The sequence below is a fragment of the Psammomys obesus genome, unplaced genomic scaffold (assembly GCF_907164565.1).
Source record: "Psammomys obesus unplaced genomic scaffold, mPsaObe1.curated_primary_1811, whole genome shotgun sequence".
Lineage (NCBI taxonomy): Eukaryota > Metazoa > Chordata > Mammalia > Rodentia > Muridae > Psammomys > Psammomys obesus.
The window spans coordinates 1-16,701 of NW_026591348.1; the positions used below are offsets into that span (position 1 = coordinate 1).

Genomic DNA, 16,701 nt, shown 5'->3' on the forward strand with positions numbered 1-16,701 from the left:
GTGTGTGTGTGTGTGTGTGTGTGTGTGTGTGTGTGTGTGTGTGTGTGCATGTGGATACCTGAGGTTGATGACAGGAATCATCCTGGTTTGTTCTTCCACCATATTCAATGAGGTAGGATCTTACCAGTCAGCTTGCTCTGAGTATCCTGCCTCAGATTCCTGAGGCTGGAATTACAGGCAGGCAGGCAGGCAGGCAGGCAGGTCTCCACACCCACCTAGCATTTACATGGGTTTTGGGGATCCCAACTATGTTTCCATACTTGTGCAATGAGTTCTTTAATCACTGAGGCAGATCCCCAGCCCCTTCTCTTTATTTTTGAGGTAATGTTTCTCAACGAATCTCAAGCTCTCAGTCTAGACTATCTGGCCAGCAAGTCTCTGGAATCCCCCTTCCTCATACCTACCCCCAGTAATAAGATTACAGGCAAATCCAGCTTTCTACATGGGTACTAAGGATCTGAACTCAGGTCCTCTTACATGCATAGCCTCAGAGTTCCAAAACTCACAATGGGACCCCACGTTAATAGGAGCCACCAAAGATGCCAGTGGGGCACTCTAACAGTTCTCACCATTTTACTTGGGAATTTAAGGGCTAGGAGTCTGAGAAGAGTTTTACCTTGTTACTCAGAAATCAAGTTGTATGGTAACTGTATTTTCTTGTTTTCTGTATTGTCGCTCAGGCATCTGAGACCTCAGTTACCACCTGGGGACAGGCCCTCCCTCCAGGGCTAACTCATTGCTAGACAGTAAACAACCTGCCAGCGTGTCTCATAAAAGCAACCAACCGCATCTAGGGAAGAGAGGAAACAAGGTCTCCCTGTATAGCCCAGACATTCCTTGAACTCCAGATCTTCAGGCTTCAACCTCCCCAGTGCTAGAATTACCGGTATGTACAATCAAACCTATTACTTCTAATTCCCCTACCTCCCCTTCCCAACTGCTAGAATTATGGCCCTGAAACAACAGGGAATAGCTAAGTTCAAATCAGGATTGCCCAGCTTTCACCTCACAGAAGTAAAAGCCATGACAGAGGAATCCTCAGTGAGGAGACACCACCTCAGCTCTCCTCTTCTTCTGTTAAACCCACTGTTAATGCAGGTGGCCTCAACACTCAGCCCCACTTTCTGAAGGAGGCAGAGTAGCAGAGGACATGTCCAGGACACAGTCCCATGTTCTCTTGGTTGAAGATTCCCTCTTAGAGAGCAGAAGGGAATCCAGTAGAGATCCGAGGCTGTCCAGGCCAAGAGAAACAGAGGCTAGAGGCAGGCAGAGGAGATGAAGGAACTTTAATGGCCACCCATCAATGTGAGCAGCAGGAGTGTCTAAAACAGGGTAGCGCCATTTCTTAGGATCATCCTGGGGCTGGCCCCTCAGTCCTGACTATGGCAATTCTCCATCCAAGCGGTCCACATACAAAGGGAGTATCTGAGGAGCCCCAGTCTCTAGGACCACATCTGTAGAAGCTTAAAATCAAAGTTTTCTGTGACCAAAAGAGTCTAGGTCTCGAAGCTGAGAAGCCAGCGGCTACCTGCGTGTCCCACTGTGGCTTTGTCCGGTCTGACTGCACTCAGGGCCAGGCGGTGACCATGAGTCCTCATATAAGTGATGTTTTCCTTTCTGACAGCAGCAGGGACTCCTTCACCGCCACCAACAGTCCTGGCGGGGGCAGGTAACCCTGACTTCGGAGTCGTAACAATATGAGGAGCGTGGCAGAAACCAGGATAGCACTTAACACCCCTGTAGGGGATAGACAAATGGTCAGAGGAGTGAGGCAAGAAGGGTAGAAGCTACCACATCCTAATATGTATATGGTCTTCTGAGTGTTTCCTCCAATCACCCCAAGCTCCTCACATGGGAAGGCCTATCTTACCAGCAGCTGCAATAACCCCGTAGGCATTTGGGTTTCGGGATGGGCCCCCAGCAGAGGCAACTGTGGCATTTCTGAAAGAAGTCTCATTCTCCGGGATAATAGAAGTCCTTGTTGTTGTGGCATTCTCCTCCTGGAAGATCTTGTCTGTGTCTATGTCAGTGTCTGCAATAAGCCCAGGCATCACTAGTTGAGAGACACCTAAGGCTTAGCAGTGGGGTATATAAGGTCTCCGGTCTCCTGATCTAAGACTGAGTAGAGTTGATAAAATAACTACTCCTGATGATGTCGTGTCCACCACCACAAGGAGAAGGGCCTAGGAGGATGCACGTGTTCACATCCTCAATCTAGTCACACATTATGCATAACCTAAACACATCACCCCTGAACTGGACCTCTGGTACCTAATCTCCACCAGGACAGAGCATCATAGTTCTGTCAAGTTACAAACTCTTATCTGCTAGCCCTTCCCACCCACACAGGTATACCAAGATCCCAGGGCACGCACCACAACTGAGCTCATCACTGGAGTCAGGACAGTCTGAGTGGCCATCACAGCGCCAGGTGTGTGGTATACAGACATCACCCAGCATGCAATGCAGCTCGCCCTCCTGACAGGGCTGGTGGCCACAGTTGAGAAGTTTCTTGTCAAAGTCAGCAGGGCAACCACTGATGTTATCACAGGAGCAAGGAAGGGCAGCCAGTGGACGGCACTGCCCATTCTGAGCACATGGCTCAATCCCTGAAACATAAGGTCAATCAGATTCCAAATAACCACGCAAGAAAGTGCAGTAAGACAGGCATGGTGGTGCATACTTTTAATCCCAGCATTTGGAAGACAGAGAAAGACAAATCTCTGAGTTTGAGACCAGCCTAGTCTACATAATGAATTCTAGAACAGCCAGGGCTATGTAGAGAAATCTTGTCAACAACAACAAAAAAAGGGAGAGGCGGGGAGGAAGCCCAGTGCTCTAGTTGCCCAAGTCCCTCTAAATCCTAGCTTCTAAAAGCAGCTGACTGAGCTGGAAATGGTATCTCACTACTTTAGCTACTCTAATCCTAGCACTTAGAAGGCAGGAGCAGGTGGATTTCTGTGAGACTGAAGCTAGCCTGATCTACACAGAGAATTGCAGGCTGGCCAGGATTAGATAGATGACAGACAGACAGACAGACAAAGCTTCCCCAGGGCTCAGTAGATAACTCAATGGGTAAAGTGCTTGCTACACAAGCACACGGACTGGGTTTGATCCCAGTACCCATGCAAACACCAGGTGCACATCCACAACCACAAAGCTAAGAGTGCAGGTGGCTAGATCCTGGGAGCTCCTGAGCCAGCCTGTCTAGCTGAAGCTGGAAGCTCCAATTTTATCGAAAGATGGTCTCAAAAGGTAAGATGGAGAGCAATAGAGAATAACACTAATGCCAACCTCTGTCCCCCCACATACACACAGGCTGGCAAACACACCTACACACATGTACCCACTAAATAACAAAATAAAAACAGCTGACCCTGTGTGTAAAGGCTTACCCCACATAACGTCTCTACCCACTACTCTTGTCAATTCTACCTTCCAATATCTAGTCTTCCCTTCAGGTTCCTACCTTATTTGTTCAACCTCCCTACAAGCCTGCCTTCAACTCCAGCTCTTTTGGTTTTGTTTTTATTTTTTATTTAAAACAAGGTCTCACTATGTATCTCTGGTTGGCCTGGAACTCTGGTTGTATTGCTGGCCTCAAAGTTACAGAAACATATCTGCCTCTGCCTCCAGAGTGCTAGGATTAAAGGCAGTCCCAATAGTCTAGACCCATGGACTCCACCTTGCCCTGCTTTGCCAGCCCCATCCACCCAGCCCTATAACCAAAGCATTTTCCTAATCCCCATCTCTATAACTAGCACCAGTCCAAATATCCATTCTGAGGCCCTCTCCAGGAATGGCCACTTACTACACTCCTCCTCGTCACTGCCATCAGAGCAGTCCCGGTCCCCATCGCAGCGCCAGGAGAAGGGCACACAGTAGCCACTGGTAAGACACTGGAAGTTGTCTGTCATGCACGAGCCAGCTCTGGGGCCTGAGAGATGAACATAAGTGAGGCCTGGGTTGGGGGTGGGGAGTGGGGTTGGGGGCTCAAGGCACCCAGTCAAGCCATGTGCCAGGCTGTAGAAACATATTGGCAGCTACCCTCTGCAGGGCACTGTATGTGCTGTTTGGGCCCTAGAAGTTCATGGATGCTGCTAGCTAGACAGAGCTACACTCTCCAATCTACCAAAACACTATGACCACACAGAGCTGGTAAGAGAATCAGAACTCAAACTCTGGTCTCACTGTCCCTTAAGGCTCCAGATGGCCAGATAGTCTACACTAGAGACCTCTAAGCTCCATGGTTAAACAGGTTGGGGGAGGAGCTGTTCCCCAACATGCTCTGCAAGAGGCTCATGATCAAAGTCAGTGGGACCTATTCTAACCAACCTGCTTAGAAAGGGGACATAGAGAACCTGGATAGTAAACCTGCTCAAAAGGCAGGCATAGTAGTGCATGCCTGTAATCTTAGCTCTCAGAAGGTTGGAGACAGAAAGATCCTGAGTTCAAAGCCTGCTAGGGCTACAAAAGACCCTACCTCAAAACAAGAAAACATGCTTAGTCACCAAGCCTGTTGCCTCATCTACTAAATTTCCCAGGTTAAAACATTCTGCATAGGGCTGGATGGATGGCTCAGCAGTTAAGAGCAGTGTCTGCTCTTCCAGAGGTCCTGAGTTCAATTCCCAGGAACTACATGGTAGCTCACAACCATCTATACCCTTTATTGCCCGCTTCTAGCATGCAGGTGCACATGCAGACAGAGCACTCATAGACACAAAATAAATAAATAAAATATTTTAAAAAGAAAAAAAAACATTATGCATAACCTAAACATGTCATCCCTGAACTGGACCTCTGGCGTCTAATCTCCACCAGGACAGAACATCATAGTTCTGTCAAGTTACACACTCTTATCACCCACTAGCCCCTGGCACCCAGACCCTCTCACAACCAAATCTAAATCCCTTCTTTCTCTATCAAACTCCCTTTATCCTGGCCTCCTCCTTACAGTTCATCTAAGAGAGATTTATGCCTTCTGAAGCCCAAAGGCCCTTCTTCCACTCTGTATTCAGACCCTTCTGCATATCAGGCAAATATTCTACCACTGAGCTATACTCCAGTTACAGCCCACCCTATCCTCTCTATACCACTCTATACCTGTGATTCCTCTGCAGCCTTCAGATCTCAGCTTACCAGCTTCCTATGGGTCTTATGCACCCATAGGAAATTCTGCCTCCCCAAGTAACAACAGCCCCTAACTAATAACATCCATCCTCCTACTGACTGGATACCCTCAGTGAAGGTCAGGGACTTGGCCTCATGACCCTGTCCAGGTCAGTGCCTGACAGTGTGTGGACAACAGGTCATGGAAGGGTCCACATTGAGTCCAGATGAAATATAAGCCTTTCCTGGACTCTGAACTGGGAGGCTAGGGCTGTTTGCTGCTCTAGAGGGGCAGGCAGTGAAGTGACCTGGTGCTTGAACCAACAGGAAGGAAGAAGAGACAGGAGGGGGCCTTTGGAAAGGCCTACCTCACACACACAGCCAGAGCCACCAAGAACCCTCCCTTCCTCTCCCTACAGTCAAATACAATTAATTACACTTGCATACCACACAGTCCAGGAGCTCTCTAGAGCTGAAGAACTGAGAACAAGCCCTGGCTACCTTCAACTGCCTCCAGGCATAGCCTCCAATCCAGACCTAACAACTCACAGTCCTCCTCTGTCTGCCATTTCAGACATCTTGTCCCTAACTTTCTGGATTTTCTTGGAGTAGGCCCAGAGCAATGCAGATCTTGCCTCATGGGGCAATTAATCAGACAGTAGTCAGGATGATCCATGATTTCTCCTTCCAGCTTGTTTCCTCATCTGTAAATGGGGACTACTAAGGCCAGAAAAAAAAAAAAAATGCTCAACTGTAACCCTTCAGCTTTTGGGAAGCTGAGACGAGCGGACTGCTTGGAGCTACAGACCATCCAAAAGTAGGAGGTGACCCATAAAACTCTGCCAGATAAGTGGCCCACACCTATAATCCATGTGGGGGAAAACTAAGGCAAGAGTCACAAGGTCCAGTTCAGCCTGTTACCCAGTGAGACCCTGTCCCAAAAAATGTGAGCCAGTAGTGGCTGGAGAGATGGCTCAGTGGTTAAGAGCACTGCCTGCTCTGCCAGAGGACCTGGGTTCAATTCCCAGTATCCACATGGCAGCTCATAACTGTCTGTAACTCCAGTTCCAGGGGATCTGACACCCTTAAACGGATACACATGCAGGCAAAACACCAAAGCACATTAAAAAAAAAAAAAAAAAAAAAAAAGTGAGCCAGTGCCTTTCTTTAATCCGCACTCTCGAGGCAGAGCCAGTTCTGGGAGTGCCTGGTCTACATAACAAGTTCTAGCCAAACTCAAAACAGTATTCTCCTATAGAGTGAACGGTCGGTGGTGGCCCATGGTCACAATTGGGATCTCCTGTTCCTGCCTAGGACAGCTGCCTGACCATGGTTAGGTTCACAAGGGACCGCCATTCCATTCTTTTCTGAGGAAGGAATCAGAAGCTCTGAGTGCTCCAAGAGCAGCCACAAAACTTCAGGCTCAGGACCGAGGGTTTCCGGAAGGCATACCTGCTACAGATATGTGCCAGGTGACCAGCCCTGCCTGGTGAGAGGTCAAACAAAATCAGAAATCAGAAACATAAGCCTTCCAGCCCACGTTGGGCTGAAGGACGACTTGGAGGTGACACGAACCAGGGCAGAACGAGAAGGGAGAAACTGGGCACCAGGCAGCAGAAGACAGGAGGAGACAGCCACGTGGAGTCCCCCTCTTCAGGCACACATGGGCTGGCTTGTCCCCACGCAAACTCCAAACCCGCGTGCAGGGGGAGTGTCTGAGACAGATGGGTTGCGCAGCCAATAGTGAGGCTATGCCAGCTTGTGAGGGCGGGAAGAAAGCAGTGAAGAGACGGGCTCACTCACCCGAAATCTGGACCTGGGTCTGGGTCGGAGCCGGGGCCGGGGTCGGGGAGGCCTCTAGGCCTAGTCCGAGACCAAGGAGCAGCCACAGTGCCAGCCCCAGGGCCGCTGCCCGCCCAGCTCCGCCCCGTGCCATCCAACCGCTAGCCGTACCGCTCCAGCCACCGAAAACACTCAGAAGGATGCGCTCTGACTCTCACGCATGCGCAAATAAAGGCAGGGGGAGTGGCACCTGTGAACCTAAAACCGTAAGTACCAGAATACAAGGATCCCGGAATCTACGGCTCCTCCTGGCGTTTTCCCAGCAGCAAAGCCTGATAGGTTTGGGAACCTAGGCCTCCAAATATACTCCCAGATACTCTACAGGCTGAGAAAGAGGACCGCAATATCAAAGCCAACCTAAGCTATTAAAGGAGATCCTGTTTCAGAATAAAAATCACCAAAACAGGTCAGGAAGCCAGGGTTTCCTGTGGTTCAGTGGTCGAGCGCTTGCCTGGATTCCTGAGGCTCTAGGTTTAATGCCTAGCACCAATAACCACATCAATCTGAAATAATAAACTTTCAGGGCCTTCACACATATACTACTGCAAATATCACTACCCAATGGTCCCAATAAATATGGCAGCCACACCCGTGAACACTCCTCAGCAGGTCCCTCATGCTTTGGTGCCACCTACGAGATTTTATTATTTATTTTAGCTTTATTGTCTGATTACCCACTAGAATGCCAGCTGCAGGTGGGTCAGGATGTTGGATTGCTAACTGCTGTGTCTTGGATGCCTGGCACATGCAGTGAAGGAATGAGGTGATGAAGAAATGAACAGTTACCGGCTTTCAACCTTGGCTGTCCCATCTATTTAGATACCATCCCAACCTCGTAACCTCTAGTTCTCACAAATTTGAGACTATTCTGACATTCTCATCCTCCGGGGTAGGAGATGGATACAGGATTGGCAGCATTTGGGTTTTCTCATCCCACTTCCACTCAGTGGGTGCAAAAATGATCTCCAATATGCCTAGTCATTTTGTGGTGATAGTGTTCTGTTGGTCTGAGTTATGTTCTCAATACATAACCCAAGTTGGCCAAGTGGCTTTGGCCACTTATGTATTATGGATACAATCATGTACCACCACAACCAGTTTAGTGTTTTCTTCTTCACATTATGTTTTTCATAGTTGTAACTTCAGAATCTGTGACAGTTATCTCCCAGCACAGCTGGAGACTCCTCACTGTCCCTCAGTGGGCAAATTTCTGATTCCCAAAATGCTACATTTAGGCCTGGATTTTCACACAAATGTTTTCTATTTGCAGATGCATGGGCTGTCTGACCACTGTAAAATGTTAGAGGTTACAACTGCTTTTGGAATATAGTATATAAGCCTCACCAATTTCTGGAGAAGGTAATGGTGTTCAGACACAGAAAGGGATGCAGACAGAGGGAAACAGGATTGCCCAGGAAAGGGAGGGGCACACACTGGTTTTGAATCAGGCTCTTGGTGGAGGATCTGGAGCAGAGGCAGACCCTGGATTTGCACAGAGCAATGAAACTCACTTACCAGCTCCCTAGAGTTTGCAACCAGTTCTCAATAAGCCTAAGAGAGTGCATGGTCTCTCCAAGATAACCTCCCAGAATTGCTGAAACAGCCAAAACAGATAAAGAGCTGAGGCCACACATGGAATTTAACACCTATAATCTCAGACTTTGGAGGGCTGGGGCAGGACTTCGGTAACTTCAGGGTCAGCCTGGCCTATTTATAAAGTTCCAAGTTAGCCTAAGCTAGAGTGGGGACCTACCTCAAAATACAAAAGGACTGGAGAGAGCTCAGTTGCTACAGTGCTTGCCTGGCATGCACCAAGCCCTGTGTTCCACGGTCATCCTCAAATACAAAGAACTTAAGACTAGCTTGGGCTATAGGAGACCCTGCCCCCACAGAGGTAGGTGGATCTCTAAACCTGGTCTAGTCACGGATACAGAGAAACCTTGTCTCCTTGTCTCGGAAAAAAGAAAAAAAGGGAAGGAGGGAAAAAAGGAAGGAGGGAGGGAGGGAGGGAGGGAGGAAGGGAGGGAGGGAGGGAGGGAGGGACAAAGGCAGGCACAGACCTCCTTCCCATACAACTTTCCAACAGTTTCATCAGTCATAAAACTACACAGAAATTTTCAGTGCCACATACTGCCTGAAGCCCCTAGTACTCTGGCCTCTCTACACCCTGACCACTGTTCCTCTCCCTTCTGACCTTCTTTCTGAATCTAGCTTGTCCTTTTGCCCCAACCAGAACCCAAACTCCTTAGTAGAGCCATCTGTAACACTTACTAGGATATGGACACCTTCTGGTCAAGGCTGTGACCTTTCTTCCCTTGCTCTCAACTTGCAGAGGGCTCCAGTCTTAACATGCTTATTACACCTTTCTTGTGGTAACAGCTTTCTATGTTAGTCTGGGATAGGTTCTTAATCTATAACCCAAGCAGGCCTCAAACTGGCAAGCCTCCTGCCTCAGCCTTCTAAGTACTGGGTTTAGTCATGTACCACCACACTCAATTTAGTACTTTATTCACGTTTTCCACAGTTCTCCCTTCAGAATCCACACACCTACTCAAGAGCTATAGGATCATTCCATGAGACAAATGATGTTCACCAACTAGCTTATTAAATGCAGAGATTACAGGCATACACCTATGATACCCACCAAGACCCTAGCTTTAAAAAACAAACCAACAGGCTGGAAAGATGGCTCAGAGGTTAAGAGCACTGGCTGCTCTTCCAAAGGTCCTAAGTTCAATTCCCAGCAACCACATGGTGGCTCACAACCATCTATAGTGAGATCTGGTGCCCTCTTTTAAATCCCAGCACTCAGAGGAGGCAGAGGCAGACGGATCTCTGTGAGTTTGAGAACAGCCTGGTCTACAAAGCAAGTCCACGATAGCCAGGGTTCTGTTACACAGAGAAACCCAGTAGGAGGTTGGAGGACAGCCTGGCAAGATGGCTCACAAGTAGTGGAAGGCTTAGTCCTGAGTTCCATCCTCAGAACAAAAAAAAGGACATGCAGTGGCTCAAATCTGTAATCCCAGCACTCCTACAGCAGGCTGGGTGACACAGATGGCAGCATCGGCCAGAAACTCTTGGGTCAGCTAGCCTGGAATACACAGGATGTCAAAAAACAAAACTCTTCCTCAATAAGGTGGAAGGAGAAAACCAATCCCCAAAGTTGTCCTCTTACCTCCACATATGCTTGCAGCATGTATTCACACGCCCTACACATACTATAACAACAGAGCAAATAAAATCAATAAATACTAAGACAAGACAGAATGGAAGTAATGTGGCATTTGATGTATTTTTTATAAATTAGGTTATGCTCGCCCCAGCAGAAATCCAAGGAGGAAAAGCAGTCACGTGGCCATGGGGACATGGCAAGGTAGCCTAGGGCAGGGTCACAGGTATGGCTGGTCCTTAGACAGCTCCCACCTCTTTATGGGAGGAGCAGGTGTCACTGCCATCTTCTCAGTGACTGCCACAGCAGAGCTGCAAGAAAAAGACAAAGTCCGGTTAGAGGCAGGTCTGCAAAGAACAGTGGAGAAGGGATCTTTTTGCTTATATGTTGTTTGTTTTTAATTGTTACTGAAAATAAATTTTCCATACAATATATCAGTCTCCCTTCTCATTTCCTCCCAGATCCTCCCCACTTCCCCAACCCATCCAACTTCATACCTTCTTTCATTAATAAAACAAACTGACAAATAAACAAACTACCACATCAAAAAGAAACAAAGAAAAACACATGTAGACACAAACACACACACACAAGCACACACAAAACCCATAAAAACACAAACTTGGAAACCATAACATATATAAGCAAAAGACCTGCAAGCACAAAAAGCACTGTGAGACAAAACATCTCCAAAAATATCACTAGGTTTGTTTTGTGACTCCCAGGCCTAGAACCTCGCCTTGAACACCTGGAATCCTCCCTTCCTACTCACAGTCCGGTGTGGACATACTCCAGAGTAGGATACTGGGTGTTAAGGACCCCAAAAACCTGGGGCTAATGGCTAACTGAGGTTGCCAGGCTCCTCTCAGCACTTCTCACCTCCTACCCTAAACCTCTCCAGCCACTGAGCTTCCTTTACCTTATCTTCCCCCAGCTTCTTTTCTATATAACCCAGCCATCTTGATCACACTCTCTTTTGGCTCCACTCTCTTAGTTCTCTTTTGGTTCTTCTCCCTCTCCTGGTCCCTCCTCTCTCTCATCTCATGCTCCAGTCTATTCTAACCATGTTCTGTCTGGACCTTTCCAGATGCCTCTGGCTAAAGTCTCCCTCCTACCTACAATAAAGACCTTTTCCTCAACCACACCTAGGAGCAGTCATGTCCTCATGTTCATTCACCAGGTAATGGGTGTCCACTGTTCTTCCTCAGATAGTGATTACCAAACACTCCACGTAAGGTACACAAAGGCACAGTACTAGTGACATAAGGCCAGCCCTTAAAGCTGGTAGAGCAGAGTATAAAATGTAAATAAACAATCTTAGCACTTGAAAGGCTAATGCTGAATTTTAAGTTTAAGGTCAGACTGGGCTATACAAAGAAACCTTATGTAAAAAATCAGGGGCGGAATGTGCTCAGTGGCATGTACCTATAGTTCCAGGTATCTAAAGAGTCTAAAGAAAGCAACAAGATCCCCTGATCCCAAGAGTTCCAGGACAACCAAGGCAATATAGTAATATGTGTCATTACTACATAACGGTAAAAAGATGAAGACAAGACTGGGCATAGTGACACATCCTTTGATGGCATTTCTTGGTTGTCAACTTGACTACATCTGGAATTAACAAAAACACAAATGACTGGGCACACCTGTGAGGGCTTTTTCTTAATTAAATCATTTCAAGTGGGAAAGTCTACTTCTTCTGATCTGAATCTTTGAGGTGGGAAGATGAACCTTTAATCCAGATCTTTTGACATGGGATAATCCACCTTTAATTTGAACCACACCTTCTGCTGGCAGCCTATGTAAGAGACATGGAAAGAAGTGATCTCTTCTGCAATCTCATTAGCAAGTTCATTCCTGTACTGGCATTAGAGCCTATGTCTTCAAGATTCTGGCCACTGCTGGATTAGCTGAACCATAGCCAGCCATTCTAATAAATCCCCTTTCTATGGAGAAATTCATTCTGTAATTCTGTTCCTGATTAATACACATGCCTTTAATCGCAGAAGTAGTGGAACTCTGTAAATTAGAAGGCCACCCTGGTCTACATAGTAAGTTCCAAGCCAGTGTAACCTCAAACAAACAAAAAACACAAAGAACACTGAACCAACAAGTTCAAGCAAGTACCTTCCGACCCCAAACTGTCTCGACTGCAGCATAGTGCTCGAGAGGCTTAAAAACACAGTGAAAGGAGGCAAGGACACACCACTGTGGAGGGGCAGGGGCAGGAGAGGGACAGGGCTCCTACCATCCCTTAAAAAAAAACAAAGCTGCCCCCCTAGAAAATGCAAACATCCCCAGGGCCACAGTGAAGACCCTGGAAGAGTCAGGTAGCTTGACATACTCACTCTGGTGTTAGATTCCAAAAAAGCAGAAGGTGACGGGGACAATCAGCATGTTCTATCCTAACTTCTAACACATAGAGGCCTCACAGGTTTCACAGTTCAAGTCTAATGTTTTACAGATAGAGAAATAGAGGCTTAAGAAGGCTGAGTAAGCTAGAGCAACCAGACACCGTGGCATATACCTTTAATCCTAGTACTCAGGAGAGGCAAGTGGTTCTCTGAGAGTTCAAGGCCAGCATGGTCTACATTAACAAGTTCCAAGGCTAGGCAAGGCCACATGGTGAGCCTGTCTCAAAACCGAACAAAAGCTATGGCACACTGGCATACACCTGTAATTCTAGTACTTGGGAAGTAAAGGCAGGAGGATTAGAATAAATTCAAGGCCAGCCTGGGCTACCAAAGAAAAAAAAAAAAAAAAAAACTAATAATAATAATACATTTAAAATAAAAAGGTAGGGCTAGAAATAAAACTCAGTAAAGTGTTTATCTAGCATGACCAAAAGCCCTGGATTCCACCCCCAGCTTCATATAAGCCAAGAGTGATAGCACATTCCTGTCAGCACTCGGGAACTGAAGGCAGGGAGATTATGAGTTCAAGTTCTCAGCTACATAGTAAATAAGAAGCCAACCTGGACTACATGCAACTCTGTCTCAAAAAATGAAATAATAAATAGGCTGCTGGCTGGGGAGATGGTTTAGTGGGTAAAATGCTTGTTGTGGAAGCCTGACAAACTAAATGTGAACCCCAGAACCCACATAAAAAGCTGTGCATAGTAGTGTGCATCTGTGATGCCAACACTCCTGCAAATGAACGGGAGGCAGAGACAGCTCACAGGCCAACTATCTTCAGTACACCGCACAGCAAGAGGAACAAACCAAACCTCAAAAAGGTGAAAGGAGAAAATCGATTACCTCCACACACGCTGTTACATGTGCATCGATTCACTGTCACTTGTCCCCTCTCCCCTCACACACACACACCACATGAAAATACACTCACTTTTTAATATAAAAAGGTTGAGGGCTGGAGAGATGGCTCAGCAACAAGTGAACTTACATCCTTACAGAACACCCGAGTTCAGTTCTCAACACACACATCAAGTGGCTCGAAAGAACCTGCAACTCTGCAGGGAGACCTAATGCCTCTGGTCTCTGAGGGCACATGTACTGACATGCACAGACCTACAGACAGACATTTACTAAAAAATAATAAAAATAACTGTTGGGAGTGGAGAGAAGGCTCAGCATGGGCTGCTCTTCCAGAAGACCCAACTTCAGTTTGCAGCACTCACATGGCAGCTCACATCTATAATTCCATTCATTTCAGGGGACCGGATGCCCGCTTTTGGCCTCTGATGGTGACAGGCATGTATAAGGTGCAAAGACCTATATGCAGGGAAAATATCCATATGCATAAAAGTAAATATATCGTTTTTAAATATAGTTTTATTTTTGTTTGTTTTTTGAGACAGAGTTCTTCTGTATAGGCCTGGCTGTTCTGGGACTCAAGAGATCTGCCTGCCTCTCCCTCCCAAGTGCTGAGATTAAAGGAGTGAGAGCCACCACAAACAGTAACAAGAAAAAAAAATTTTTTTGAATAAAAAAAAGAGGCTAAAGTATACTAGGACCTCACTGTGAATTGCCTGTATGGCCTAGGCTGTTGGCCTCTCTAGGCATCGATTCTCTGTGGTTTTGCAAGAGTTATTAGGCATCAAGTATGTCATGAACTCTATTCATCAGCTCATTAAGGAAGATTTATGGTCAAGTACAATATACTTACTTGAACTTTAATTGGCTTTGTGATTCCAGAATTGGTGCAGGTATACAACTGTGTCTGTGTCCATATCGATGTCTGTCTGCATCTGTTCCTGTGCGCATGTGCACATGTCTGTGTCTGTGCATGTCTGTGTGTCTGTGCACATCATGTGAAAGTCAGCGGAAAACCTCAAGTATTCCCCAAGCAGCATCTACCTTTTCCTTGAGTCAGGAACATTCCGAGGCTGGTCAGCAGGTCCAGGAATCCACTTATCTCTACCACCACAATGCTGAAATTTCAAGTGTGTACTAGCAGGCTCAGCTTTTTCCCCCATAGTATCTGGGGTTAAAAATCAGGTTCTGCAAGAACTAGACCAAGTGAGCCATTACCTCAGCATTTTTTTTTTTTAATAGTAAAAGCCAGGCATGGTAGCACTCACCTTTAATCCCAACACTCTCTTGAGGTAGAGATAGGTGGATCTATGTGAGTTTGAGGCCAGCCTGGAAGCAGAACAAATTGAAAGGACAGCAAAGGCTGCTATACAGAGAAGTCCTGTCTCGGATGGATGGATGGATGGGCGGACAGGTGGGTGGCTGGCTGGCTGGCTGGGTAGGTGAGTAGGCAGGCAAGGTAGACAGATAACATGTGAGGAGGAGGAGGAGGTGGTGCATATGTGAGTACATGGATTTGTGAGATCCAGAAGAGGGCACTGGATCCGCTGGAGCTGGAGTTACAGGTTATAAGCCGATCAACATAGGTGCTGAGAACAGAACTGTTCCTCTGCAAGAACATTACACAATCTTAACCACTGCGTCATCTCTCTAGTCTTTTCAGTTGGTTTGTCTGTTTTTATTTGTTTGCGGCAGGCACCTCTGGAACTCATTATGTAGACCAGGCTGGCCTCCAACTTATAGCCAACCCCCAGCTCTGCCTTTTGAGTGCTAGGATGCAAGGTGTGTACCACTGCAGCCTCAGCAACTCATTTTAATTTTTTTCTATACATCTGGGTATGTCTATGTGTATAGGTAATTTGCCTACATATATATGCATGTGCCACTTGAATGTTTGGTACCTGTAAAGGCAGAACAGGGCATCCAATCGCCTGGAACTGCAGTTAATAAAGTTATAAGGCACCATGAAGGTCCTGGCAACCCTACCCATGACCTCTGCAAGATCAACAAGTTCTCTAAAATGGCATAGTATCACTAGACCTTGCACCTCATTCTATAAATCAGAATGAGAGCTGACTAATAGAGCAGAGGAGGTTGGCTTTATAGACAGGAAAGAGCTGAAGGAAGAAGAATTCTAACAAAAAGACTTGTCAGTTCAATGTTACCTTCCTTATAAAGGCTATGCCAGAGGGGACTTCTTTATCATGCCAGCAAAAACTGGTCTGCCAGGGAACTGGCAATGATCTTTCATCTGGTTTCTCAGAAGACTGAACAAACAAGTAAGCTTCACTCATGGCTCGGACTTCCACATAAATGCCTATTCTGTCTTGGTCTGCTGGATCTAGTTTAGAAACTCATTTCAGATTATGGCTTCCTATGAACCTCATGAAATACTACTGTCATTCCCCAATTAAGAAAAGGCACCTGAGGACAGGGACCAAGTAGGTTTTTTTCTCTTGGGTTCCCTTGAGGTTCTTTTATTATCAACATTTTTCTTTATTAATTTATTGGGCCAGGGGGCATGCCATGGCACTTGTGTAGAAGTTAAAACACAACCTGCAGGCATTGCTTCCACCACATGGATCAATCTCAGGTCAGCAAGTGCCTTACCCACTAATGTTACCTGCCCCCACTTGTTTTACACATGCCCCTAACTATATCACCCAAGCTGGCCTGGAATGTCAAACTTCCTGCCTCAGCCTATCTTCATCTCCCAAACACTGAGGTTTACAAGTCCACTACCAGGCCTGGATTTTTTTTTTTCTTTCTTTCTTTCTTTTTAAAGCCAGGGTTCTGGGGATCAAACTCAGGTTGCACTGCTTACTAGGCAAGTAGCTATATTCTCAGCCCTGGTGTGAACTCTTAATTCTCTTGCCCCAGCCTCCTGAGTAGTGGGACCACAGGCCTGCCCCACCACATCCAACTGATAAAAATGGGATTGTGGAAAGCTAGAAAGGAAAAGCCAGTAAAAGAAGGGAATGCTGCAGAGTTCTGGGCAAGGAACATTGAAGGTCCTCACCTCTCAGCTGTCTTGCCTGACACCAAGGCCTTTTGTGAAGACATGATGATTGAAGGAGGCACAACTTCCCGGCGACCATCACGAGTACAGTAGTAATTGTTGGACAGCTTATGACTGGGGCCCACAGGGAGATTAGGAGGTGGCTGGGTCCTGAGGATAAAAAAATTGTCATTGAAACAAACTGACAAGACTGGGATTGGGGCTACAAAGAAGGCTGCAGGCCAACGACATGTCTTGATGCATTATCCCATTATATACCTGGGTCTAGAAGGGAAAGCAAGCATCAGACA

The 16,701-nt window shown here is 46.7% G+C and overlaps 2 protein-coding genes across 3 annotated transcripts; both read right to left on the reverse strand.

Annotated features, from left to right (window-relative positions):
- Window positions 1–1,269: 1,269 nt before the first annotated feature.
- On the reverse strand, window positions 1,270–7,608 carry Cd320 (CD320 molecule). 2 transcript variants are annotated; one of them, XM_055610067.1, is made up of 5 exons: window positions 6,913–7,605; window positions 3,812–3,937; window positions 2,376–2,609; window positions 1,871–2,032; window positions 1,270–1,737 (listed from the first exon to the last, which is right to left on the reverse strand). In XM_055610067.1, the coding sequence occupies exons 1-5, from the start codon at window positions 7,043–7,045 to the stop codon at window positions 1,595–1,597; spliced, it is 798 nt and encodes a 265-aa protein (XP_055466042.1). In that variant the 5' UTR covers window positions 7,046–7,605; the 3' UTR covers window positions 1,270–1,594. The 2 variants fall into 2 exon arrangements, with proteins under 2 accessions (XP_055466042.1, XP_055466043.1); XM_055610068.1 differs by lacking the exon at window positions 3,812–3,937 and having other exon boundaries at window positions 6,913–7,608.
- Window positions 7,609–10,218: 2,610 nt separating this feature from the next.
- On the reverse strand, window positions 10,219–16,561 carry Ndufa7 (NADH:ubiquinone oxidoreductase subunit A7; the record flags this gene model as incomplete). The annotated part of the gene is given in 2 exon segments (XM_055610066.1): window positions 10,219–10,431; window positions 16,412–16,561. Coding segments are annotated over 2 exon segments (241 nt in total), but the record flags the coding sequence as incomplete, so codon positions are not given.
- Window positions 16,562–16,701: the final 140 nt, after the last annotated feature.

What these genes read in the sequence shown, in the direction of transcription:
- Cd320 (XM_055610067.1), bottom strand. Translation starts at nt 7,045, where the DNA reads ATGGCACGGGGCGGAGCTGGGCGGGCAGCGGCCCTGGGGCTGGCACTG. An exon ending in GACCCAGGTCCAGATTTCGG is followed by an intron (nt 3,938 to 6,912) that starts GTGAGTGAGCCC and finishes TTCATCTCTCAG; the next exon opens with GCCCCAGAGCTGGCTCGTGC. An exon ending in CAGTGACGAGGAGGAGTGTA is followed by an intron (nt 2,610 to 3,811) that starts GTAAGTGGCCAT and finishes CTTATGTTTCAG; the next exon opens with GGATTGAGCCATGTGCTCAG.